The 11,794-nt window shown below is 39.7% G+C and overlaps 1 protein-coding gene across 3 annotated transcripts in view; it reads right to left on the bottom strand.

Moving 5' to 3' along the window:
• gramd4a (GRAM domain containing 4a) overlaps window positions 1-11,794 on the bottom strand; it is a 76,421-nt gene that overhangs the window by 8,508 nt on the left and 56,119 nt on the right. For 2 of the 3 annotated variants that reach the window (XM_020601289.1, XM_020601291.1), the window contains 9 exons: window positions 9,961-10,099; window positions 9,435-9,460; window positions 8,825-8,916; window positions 6,498-6,589; window positions 4,268-4,316; window positions 3,740-3,811; window positions 3,125-3,168; window positions 2,889-2,998; window positions 1,668-1,822 (listed from right to left, as the gene is read on the bottom strand). In XM_020601289.1, coding sequence (XP_020456945.1) covers window positions 1,668-1,822; window positions 2,889-2,998; window positions 3,125-3,168; window positions 3,740-3,811; window positions 4,268-4,316; window positions 6,498-6,589; window positions 8,825-8,916; window positions 9,435-9,460; window positions 9,961-10,099 — 779 coding nt within the window. The remainder of the gene's footprint in view (window positions 1-1,667; window positions 1,823-2,888; window positions 2,999-3,124; window positions 3,169-3,739; window positions 3,812-4,267; window positions 4,317-6,497; window positions 6,590-8,824; window positions 8,917-9,434; window positions 9,461-9,960; window positions 10,100-11,794) is intronic. The other variant, XM_020601290.1, reaches the window with a different exon arrangement.

Raw genomic sequence — 11,794 nt, 5'->3', positions numbered from 1 at the left:
CACAGTGAAGAAAGCCCAGCAGTGGCTATACTTCATCAGGCGGCTCAGAGAAGCTGGGTTGAACCGTCGACCTCTCACCCAGGCTTATAGAGGACTGGTAGAGAGCATCCTCACTACTGGCATCACAGTCTGGTATGGTAACACCACACAGGCAAAGAGGAAGGCTCTTCAAAGGGTCATAAAGACTGTAGAGAGGCTCACTGGGACTGAACTGCCTGCTATGGACACACTGTACACACAGTGCTGTCGTAAAAGGGCAGAGAACATAATCAGGGATCCACGCCACCCAGCTCACACTCTGCTCAGACACAAAAACTGCATCTACAACCTCAGGCACAGCAGGGTGGACAGTATCATCACACACAGAACTAGACTTTATAACAGCTTTTTCCCTGCCGCAGTAAGACTGATGGCAAATATGAAAATGTGAGAATATATGTGCAATAACCCCTCACTACCTCCCCAAGCGTAATGACATATCCAACTCCACTATGTGAAATACTATGTGCAATATTTGAAGTCCACCATCTCATCTATTATCTTATTTTCTGTATTGTGTTTTTATACTATGTCACTTTTACGTAACTTTATTCTTAGACAAGCTGTTCTTTTCTGGCTTTTAACTCTTTACTTGACTCCAAGAGAGCTGCACAAGAATTCCTATATGCCTAGACTGTCTGTTTATGCAAAAATGGCAAATAAAAATCTTGAAACTTTATTAAAGCCATCCCAAGATGAATGTTTACACTATGATAAAAGTTGGATTATCAACCAACATTAAAAAAATCTAAATCAATGACTTCTGAGGGTTCATTACGACAGACAGTTAGGAATACAGACAATTTAATGAGCTAATAAGAAATGACAGAGTTAAGGGTCCATTCTATAGATTAACTACTCAGTTAAAAGACTACTGTTTCACAGTTTCTGTCAATGGATCAAAAATGTCACTTATTCAGAAGCTTACATATGGATAAAAACTGTGATATTTATAACTATATATAAAAAAAACTATTTTGAAATGAGAGGTTACAGGTAATCATAACATTTTGATCCATTCTGTTCACAGTCACTTAAGGCCCACCCCAAGGTGTCACGCATCACACACAAACACACATACACACAGGCTTAAGAGGGGAGCTGGCAGCACACCCGGGCACAGTAGAGGAACCAAAGGGAGACACACCAAAGTCCCTACCTTCTCAATGCCAGAGAGCTGAGAGAGAAACAACATAGTACACCCGTGACTGAGGCCACAGCAAAAGACACACAGTCACATATACAAAGGGCAGGTCATGACAGTGTGTGGCTGAGTTGTGATGTATTATTGACAGGAGGGAAAATATTTTGATACTTTATTGACCTCTTCTCTCTCTTTGCTCCACCAGAGGAGGGTCAGCAGTGGGAGGCAAACTGACCCTTACCAACATCAAACACTGAATCTGACCTGCAGTGAAAATGGTCCCCCAGCATGGCATATATTATTTGTTCCCTCAACATCTGACTTTCTACCTTGTGTTGAACAAACATGAACAAATTATTTGGTGCTTTACGACTTTCTTGTCTTATATAGTGTATGAGACCAATAGTTTAGTAAAGCAAAACTATGTGAGAGGGCAGTGAAGGAGGTGATAAAGATGTATACGTGTGTGATTCTGCCATCTTACCCGTCGCGACATTGTGGCGTTGGTCCTCTCTTTGAGCTGGGGGTCAGTAGGGAGGGTGTTCCACACAATGTAGGGTGTGTCGTACTTGTCCCGCAGCTTTGGACAGCTCTTGAACAAGAAGTCTATGATGAAGAACTTAATACCGGCATACAAGCCTGGAAAGAAGAAACCAGGCACAGAATAAGGGAAAGAATGGGCAGAAAAGTGCCTATGTAAGGAAAGGTTATCCACAAAAAGGAACGGCAATGTTGAGCCTCCTGCTTACTTTTTAAAACCTTGCCTTTCCCAGTTCTTCTTCTTTTGTATCCTTTTTATCATTCAAATTCTTGTACATGATTTTCCTTTCATTGACCTCCACATTTCAATATTTTTTCGAATCACATATTGACGTGAGCTTAAATTGTTACTGGCAATAATCATACAGCCACTGTTGTGAACAGACAACTGTGTTTATTTTCTGAAACTACCCTTGAATTATACTGTACATTTTTCAAAAGGACAAGGAGAATTGGGCACCAAGTAAATAAACTGAGTCAGTTCTTTAAACAAAGTTCAAATTGCCAAGAAAAACTCTAAAGATGCAGTAGTGACTTCTTAGAACAATGTTTTTCACTCTGCCAAATAATACAACCATTTGAGAGTTGTTACTTCTGTACAAGGACTTACAACTTGTACAGCTGCATCAATCACATCCATGTCTTTGTCCATTTCTTTTAATGCAGATTCCTGTTTGTTAAGCTTTAGGAGTCACACATCTGTGATGTGAATGGCAACTGAAAGATTTGGAACCATGATGGTCAATAGCATGTTTTGAATACTTCTGTTAAGAATCCACAAATTTACTGGAACAAAATTGTGTACAGTATGGAAGAAATTCTACATATTTAGGAAGTGGCAACTATTTAGCTACAGTAGCTGCAATGAACATGAGCATTGCATTCATTATTTTTGCTCTGAGGAATGATGAACTCTCAGCACTTTGGGGTCCTTATGTTTTCAAGAAATATTTGAAGCTACTATTATATCAGATAGGCATGACAGCAGCCTATAGCTGCTCCTCATAGGCACAGGGAGAACAGTTAGATAACTGTGGCATGAATGCAGTTGTTTGTGTGCACTGGACTTAGTATAAGTCTATGCCTTTATTCAAGGGTCATATGCAGTTTGTACAGTACTGTATACCAGAAGGATAAAGCTGCTTTAAGTGTGTATGTTTCTCACCCATCATGAAGCCCATAAGCTTGTATGGCAGGATGCAGGAGGTGATGAACGCCACCCATAAGCAGATGTAGAGTTTCTGGGTGCTCTCTGGCTGCACCCACATGAACAGGCTAACAGAAAAAGCACACAGACACACACAGACAGACAAGGGAGAAGAGAAACAAAATATATTACAGTTAGATTATATGCACTGCTTGCATAATTTGTGCAAAACAGAGATTGTTTTAAAGACTCACTTCTTTATCTTTTCCAAAATATCCGCCATCTTACCAAAAAGGTTCTGTAAAGAGAGTTTAATCATTGTATGACCCACCATAAAACTTTGCAAATTTTCAACAAAGTTTAAAAAAATATAGAATTAGTAGTATACTGGGTAGTTGTGTTTTTCATTTAGTGTCTGGAAACTTTGTAACATGTTTTTTCCATTATTTTACAGTAACAAGTGATACTTTGTCCAATATTAAAATGTTAGGTCTATGAAGTCTGTGCCACCCATCTACGTTTTTTTAGCTGCATCCACAAATTAAATGTTTCACAGTATCAAGCAAGTAAATAAGGTAAAACAAATGTGGTAGTGTCTCTCACATTTATTTTTTTCCGTCTCCTTCCATTTTGCCTCATATGCATTATCACACCAGAGAAAGTTTTGGGCAGTGCAGTAATAATCCATTCCCTCCTTATGATGATTAATGTCTAATATCTAATACTTGGTTTCTTCCCATTCCAAAGAAATCATGAGATTAATTTGTCCCACTGGTGAAACTGACTATGTGGGACTTTAACTGGTATAACCAATACCGTTTCATTATCTTTGTACACTGGTGTGAAAGAAGTTAAGATCCATGTTGTACCTGTGCTTTTTGTGCAACATCAAGTACAAGCTGAAACTTCTCAGACACAGTCAAATCTTCCTTTGGAGGCTCCTGCATAAAACAAAATAACAAGTTAATAAGACAGAGTGCTTCTCAAGTCTCTTATGATTCCTACATTCTCCATACTGGTTGACCATTTCAAATTTCTTATATAGGCTCTGTGGAGCAAGGAGGCTGCTGGAGGAGCCATGAGCAGAAGATACACAAGACCATCCTTCATGGCAGTTTTTCATGGACTGGCATGCCCTTTTATCAGAAATCAATTGGTGACTGGATGTTTCAGATGAAGGACAAAAGGAAAGGATGTCTTATGTTGTTAATAACGTCTTTCCTCGAGTCCTCTCTCCTCATGTTTTTCTTGCATTTTAAATGGAAAAGGAAGAGAAAAAATGCAAGTAAAGGAATGACGACCCATATACGAGACTTGAGAAACACCCACATTGACCTCCACTGGAGGTTACGTTTTCCTTATGACACACAAAAACCAGAAGTGGGAAGTTGTCTTACCATGGGCTCGGAGACCTCAGGCACAATGCTCCATTGTATCCTCCAACCTCTGGAAAACAAGAAAAAAATGTGATTGTAGCATATTTTTATAAGGTGTTTTGTTTGGATCAAATGAGGCCAACAAACCCTTTCTCCAGCCTTTAAACTGAGTGTCTCCAAGTAACAGCTTTACAACTTTCAGCACTTTTAGGGAGAGCAGGTGTCCCAGTTTGATAATGTAAAGTCTAGACCAGGGTTGGGCTTTTATATGTGTCATTTATATTAGTTCACACAAACACTCCATCCTTCTGCTCCCGGCCTGGCCCCTCTGTCAAATTTAGAACCCATTGTGGCCCGTGAGTCAAAAAGTTTGCCATTACATAAAAGGTTTTGGCCTTTAACAGGAAGCAAAGCATGAATATGCAAGGCTTATTGTACAAATTATTCTCCAAATGCATTTTTTTCATAACACAGTAGAGAAATAAACCTTCAATTTCAGTGGAAACAGTGTTGTTGGTCTCCCTTTTTAGCCAGTGCATCAAAGTCTGGAGTTAGTTTTGTTGCGGCTATTCTCAGGATAGATCTGAGGTGTTGGCCAATTAACATGGATCTGTGACTGGCTTTGTTGATGTTCATGATGCTGAACGTCTGCTCACACACATAGGTCGAGCCAAACAACGCCAGCATCTTCTATGCCGTCCGCTGGAGGTTTGGAAACGTGGCTTAAAAGCATAAAAGTCATTCAGTTTAAGAGAGTTGAACTTCTCCTTTAAAACGGAGTCAGACTGAAGATCGATTAGTTCCAATTGCAGCTCCTGTGGTGCTGTTTCAGGGTCTTGTGACAGGGGACAGGACACCAGCTGAAGTGACTTGTCAATTTTTTCAAAATCAGAGAACAGACAGAAGAATTCTCCGTGCAGGTCGTCCAGTGATTTGCTATATTTCTTCGCGTTTCGGGTGGCCTCTTTCTGCATGGCTAGTGTGGGAAAATGAGCGAAAATGAGCAAAAATGGCCATTTGTTTGAAATTTGTCTGGAGAACAAAGTCAGCTTGGATTTGAAGGCTCTCACATTTGTGTACATGTCGTGCACAAACTGATCTTTCCCCTGTAGCTTCACATTCATCTCATTCATGCGTGAAAAAATGTCCATAGCAAACACAAAGTCACAAAGCCAGTTCTTGTTGCTCAGCTCAGGAAATTCATCAGATTTCCCCATTAACTCCAAAAATGCACTAATCTCCTCTTTGAGCTCTAACACTCATTGAAACACTTTGCCCAAACTTAACCAATGGACACGAGAGTGGTAAAGTAAGTCCTGGTGATCTGCATCGATTTCCTCCAGAAATGTAATAAACTGATGGTGCTGAAGTCCCCTTGCTCATATAAAGTTAACAAGTCTTACGACTGGATTCACGACATGATTAGGCTGCAATGCAGTTACACAGAGATTCCTAATGAGTGATGCAGTGAAGGAAAATAACATCCTGGTCAGGGTTTTTCTCTTTCACTTTATCCTGGATTCTTTTCAGCAGCCCAATGTTTTTTCCAGTTAAATTTGGTGATCCATCAGTGGTGACATTGCCAAGTTTACTCCAAGGTAGCTTCATTCTCTCGATGACAACAGAAACCCGGTCAAAGAGCAAAGCAAAAAAGTGAAGTAGAGAGGTCAATGTGTCTAAAGTGCACCATCTACTGGTGAAATGCGGGCATTGTAGGGAAAGGGAAATGGCAAAACAAATGAGGTTTAATGACAACATAATTTAATAATATAATTTGGACAAGTTCAGCGGGCCGAATTAAAAAGCCTAACAGGCCGTACACATTCCGCGGGCCGTAGTTTGCCCATGCCTGGTCTAGACAGATGTCTGGAAGAGACTTATGTGCCCCTGTTTCATTAGGATCCCCAAAATATCCCAGTTAAAAATGGTTTTGCTGATGTTTCTGTAAATTAATTCATGTTTAGCTCTTTACTTTGCAAAGGTCTTCTGTGGCAACTATTATAATAATCAGAAATACAAATGTGTGAATGTTTAAAAATTTTGCCCATTTTAACCATAGTATGTGCTGTGTGGTCAGAGGTCCATATGCCACAGCAGATCATTTTAATAAAATTTTATTACCCAAATGTTCAGGGCACCCTTGCAAAACAGGTTTAACCTCAATAGGATAATGCTGGCTAAACATGATATTAAACATACTGTAATCACTGGCACAGAGGCTAGCCACTGTATAACTGAGAAATGTTTTTACCTGGCGATGAGATAATTTAAGGACAAGCGCAGGATAGCCAGGAAGAGGAACATGGGAATGGCCCAGCCATGCCAAGCAGCATTCATATAGATCTGAAGGCAAAAAGAAACAGCACAATGCGCAACAGTTTAAATTTGAGTGTTTTATTTTCCCACATTTTCAGTGGTGATCAGTTTATAGAGCTACATTTCACATCAATATACAGTATATTAAATTCTAAGCACTACAGGACTGAGGTCAAACTGATTCATTACTTTAGCCTGAACCTGAATTGTCAGAATTTGTATTCAGTATGTAGATTCTGCTTATCTACCCTGACAATAACTCAATTTCTATGAGCTTGCAGATGGTTCAAATTACAGATTTAATTTACTGTAGCTGTCACTTTTACAACACAGATAGAACCACCACAACATACCAAACTGTATTTGACAGAATTCTACTCAAGAAACCTGTGTGGCTTTATGTAGGAGAGAGTAAAACCAATGTCAAGATTAAAATAAAGCTTTACTTTAATGATGATTTAAGAGATGGTCACAGTGAAATACAGTGGAACCTTGGATTGCCAGTAACTCGGTTTGCAAGAGTTTTGCAAGACAAGCAAAAAATTTTGATTCGATATATGAACGAGGTCTTGCAATACGAGTAGTATGTACACTTTGTCTGCCAAGCGTCATGTGACGTACTGCGATTGGTTCTCGCGCATCACTCGTATAATCGATATCTGTACTGCAACAGTGGCCCCTCACACCAGCCACGCTTCTTTTCAAAGGTAAAGTGCAGGTTAATTTGTTTTATTTTTTATTTTATACTGTATTTTGTATTACTGTAATCATTTTTATATGGATAAGTGGGTGTGGAACAAATCATCTGAGTTTCCATTATTTCTTATGGGGAAATTCGCTTTGGTATACAAGCGCTTTGGATTACGAGCACATTGCCGAAACAAATTATACTCGCAATCCAAGGTTTCACTGTACAAAATTTGTATTTCATCGTCATGTGAGACCAAATGGACTCAATGTGCTTTTATAGATCTCTTGTTTTGTACATCAAATGACATAATGAAATATTTTGTAAAGTTCAAACTGAAATTAACATAACAGAGTAATGTTAGAAGTTATGAGTAGGACTGCAACTAATGATTATTTAAAAAATTTATAAATTTGTTGATTAATCAAAAAATAAATTCTTTGTTCAAGAATAGAATTTTTATAAAATGCACAACAGGTCCTTACAGTGTGAACAAAATGTTTATTTACAATAATTTATATTTTCAGAAAACATACCAAGGTAATGTAAAGAGCTAGTAGAAAACATGACTGCTACTGCTGATGTAAAGTAAATTTGAGTATGCCTAAACAATCCTCAATACATTTACTCTTAGGCTATGTGCTCTGCTTTGAGCACTAACGTGTGTGTGAATTAACTGGTTATTTAGTTTTTTTCTGTTCTACAGTTATATAATATAAGATTTAAGTTACAATAACAGCTTTGTCATTATTAGTATTTCTTTAATATTTCTCTTATTCTACAAAGCATGATGGTCTTTTAAAAGGATCAAATAGTCTATCTCTAAGTGTCGGCCCTGTGATATACTGGTGATCTGTTTGGGGTGTACCCCGCCTCTTGCCCAATGTCAGCTGTGATTGGCTCAAGCCCCCACCATGGCCCTCGTTAGAATAAGCGGTATAGATAATGGATGGATGGATGGAACTGACACAACTAAACATGGAAGCTCATTCATTCTTCATCACTAACATAACTATTCAAGTTTTTTTTTTGGTTAATTGCTCCACTGTCTTTAGATTTTCATTGTAGAATTTCTGGCTTTCTCAACTTCTTTTTTCCATTTGTGTGCACATGACCCTGTAGTAAGATGTGTGCTAGTCACAAATGGCACAATTTTAGTTACATTAGTAACTACATTAGTAACTAAAATTAACAACTTACTTAGCTCCAGACTCCCCCTTTTCTGTAACTCAGTGAATTTTCATAAGATGCTAATGCTTTAGCATCATGCTCCCCTGTCAGGACAGATAAATTTTGCATATTTGGCACTGGACAATCTTCTTTCTTATTTTAACACAAAGTGCCCCCAAACTTTAAATGACTGGTTGTCCACATTTCATACTATCAGCTGATTCTGCTGTGTTTCAAACATTTTGATATGCCTCACTTACGTACCCAGTCGCTGAACCAGCCATCTTACACAGCTACATGTCTAGACCCAACTAACTGATAATTAATTTCCAACAATTTTTATTATTTATTTTATTGATTAGTTGTTGCAGCCCTAGTTATAAGTACAAAAAGTGTGCACTCACAATAAAGGCAATTGCTGAGGTGTAGACAGAGTGCCAATTAGATAAGGCAGAGAGATTCCTTAAGAAGTTGGTAACAGGTCTGGCTCCTCGCTCTGAAACAAAAGTAGAGGGATATATTCAGCATGATTTTGGTGAAATACAAAGTACAAACAGCACAGTGCCTGTTGTTTCAGTATACTGTATATTTAACTGATTAAAATGTATGTCATGCTAACTTTTGAAAATGAGAATTAGTTTAAGGACATTGTTTACGCTGAAAATTAGTTACAATTTAAAACATTTTTCTCAAAAATAAGTTGAAGCTGACAAACGTGAAAAAGGCCTCCACTATTCTCTATTCTGTACTGAACAGAACAGACACGCTGCTTTTGACTGGGACCTTAACCGAAAATACTGCAACATGCAGGTGCAAGGCAATCACTGTCTAGGCACATCTGGAAGTCTGTCTATAATTTTTTTGCCATAGTTGATATAACAGCATTGTATAATGTATTTGTATAATGCCACTGTATAATGGCTTTGGAGCAAAGTTAATAATCTAACAGACTGATTCTATTACAGTTTCATATCTGTGTGTGTGTGTGTGTGTGTGTGTGTTTTGAGTACTCACTAAGTCGCCTCATATTTTCTGTCAATCTGGATGGAAAACACCAAAAGTAAAGGTCAGAACACACACAAATGCTAACAGATAAACACATAAAGAAAATATTTTAGGTGAGAGAGGTAGTGACGCTTTGGCCTTCATCAGCCTGGCATGACTCACTCATCTTTACAGAGGAAAGAAAAAAATAAATAAAAGAGAAAAAAGCTTTGAACTTTATGTCCTCTCTCCTTACAAAATACTGTAAAGGCTGATCTGAACAAATCTTATCTAACAACTGAATATCTTAAATTCATCTGCAGTGAATGTGTAGCACATGTCAAAGGTACATGCAACAGTTCATTTTGATTCTTCAAAAAGAAGCAATAACGGAAGCAGTATCAATCTGAGCCTACTGTGACATAATCTCCAACAGATGCACCCCTTTAGTGCTCACCAGCTGCTATCTAGATATCTGACTCCACATCTCGTGGAACAAGTGCAGAATCAATGTCTAAGAACAGACACGTTTTATTTTAAAGTGGTTCTCTCCCACCTTTTAGCACTTAGTGGTTCCTCAGCCTCCACGGTATTCTCCTCGGGCTGAAAGCGAAAGTCTTCGATGTAAACCCCGAAGCGCTCGTACAGCCACTTCTGCAGCCGTGAGCTCCATACCTCCTTCTGCTGTTTGTCTGCTAAAAAAAATGGACAATGCATTAACAGCACCATAGATGATGTAAGTTCACCAAATGCACATATTTCCTATAAACTGTCGTTTTGCTATAGACTCGCATTTTTTGATGATTGATGTTTTCATGGATCCTCAGCCGCCTTCCTTCCGCTTAGTGTACAGTCTCAGGATGCTGGATTTGGGGTGAAACCCTCCATGCATTGTAAGGAGCTTCCTTGTTTTGACGTCAGTGGCCTCTATCTCCTCCTTTATTATGCCAGCGGGGTATCTAATGACTGGCAGGGCGTAGCTGTTAATCGACCCAGGCAGGATATTGACCATGCCCTGGCCGGGGTTTGAACACCCCGCCAGGACTTTGTTCTTTCCATTCAGCTGAATTCTCAGTACTTGCCTTACTCTCTGGTAGTTGCTGCTTTCCTTGCAGCCTCTTCATGGTTCTCATTTGCCTGCAGGATCCCAAGGTACCTCTAGCTGTCCTCAACATCTGCTATTTTGCCTTCTGGTAGTACAATCACCTCAGTTCTGACTACCTTTTCTCTATTTGTTACCATTCAACCACACTTATCCAGTCCGAATGACATTCTGATGTAGTAGATCCTGTAGATGTAGTAGCTGTAGATCCTAGTGGTGTGGATCAGTGAGTCGATGTCTCATTCACTCCTGGCATACAACTTGGTGTCATCCATTCACATGCGCTAATAGACTTTCAGAAGGCATTTCACTTAGTTTTGGTAACCAGGCATGGAGGTACCAGGTGTCTATATTGATCATGATCTTCAATCTTTGCATTAAGGTCATCTGGGCTTGTTAATCGGGCTAGTTACTTGGGGGTAATGATGACATCTCCCCCCTGACCTATCGTCCGGGCTCCCCCTTGCTGTAGCATTCGTGATGTACCTTGTTAATCTGTAGTTGTGATAGCAGGTTCTTCTTGTGGTTGTTAGAACACTGAGCTACTAGTTGTTTCGATGTTAGTCTAGATGTTGGGTTTCGAAGTATCCATAGGTCCCACATCTTCCGTATGTATAGTAGCATTCCAACAGTTCCCTGCTCTCATCTCTTGACCATGCTCTTGTTCCGGTTGCCCTGGTTCCTCAACACCTGACACAGATCTTATTGACCCAGGCGACATCCAAGCCAGTGTGACTTTTGCTCTAGATCCTAGTGGTGTGGACTAGTGAATCGATGTTTCATTCACTCCTGGCATACAGCTTGATGTCATCCATGTAGAGGAGGTGGCTGATGGTTGCTCCATTCCGTAGTCAGTATCCGTAACTGCTCTTGGTGATGATCTGGCTGAGGGGTTTCAGGCCTATGCAGAACAGCAGCGGGGACAGAGCATCTCCTTGGTAGATACCTCACTTGATGTTGACTTGTGCAATTGGATTGAGTTCTTCATGAAGGCTCTTAAGAGTTCTGTCGATGTTGTACAGTTCCAAGCATTCCAGGATCCATGTGTGAGGCATTGAGTCATAGGCTTTCTTGTAGTCAATCCAGGCAGTGCAGAGGTTCGTATGCCTGGTCTTGCAGTCTCGAGTGACTACTTTATCAACCAGTAGCTGGTGCTTTGCTCCTCTGGTGTTACTACCAATTCCTTTCTGGGTGCTGCTCATGTATTGAGCCACGTGCCTGCTCATCTTAGCTGCTATGATGCCTCTGTTGTGCAGAGGCAGGGTGTTGGGCAGTAGTTGGATTGTAC

The sequence above is a fragment of the Monopterus albus genome, unplaced genomic scaffold (genome assembly GCF_001952655.1).
Source record: "Monopterus albus unplaced genomic scaffold, M_albus_1.0 scaffold51.1, whole genome shotgun sequence".
NCBI classification, from domain to species: Eukaryota; Metazoa; Chordata; class Actinopteri; order Synbranchiformes; family Synbranchidae; genus Monopterus; species Monopterus albus.
This window is presented reverse-complemented; position numbering and strand designations above follow the sequence as displayed.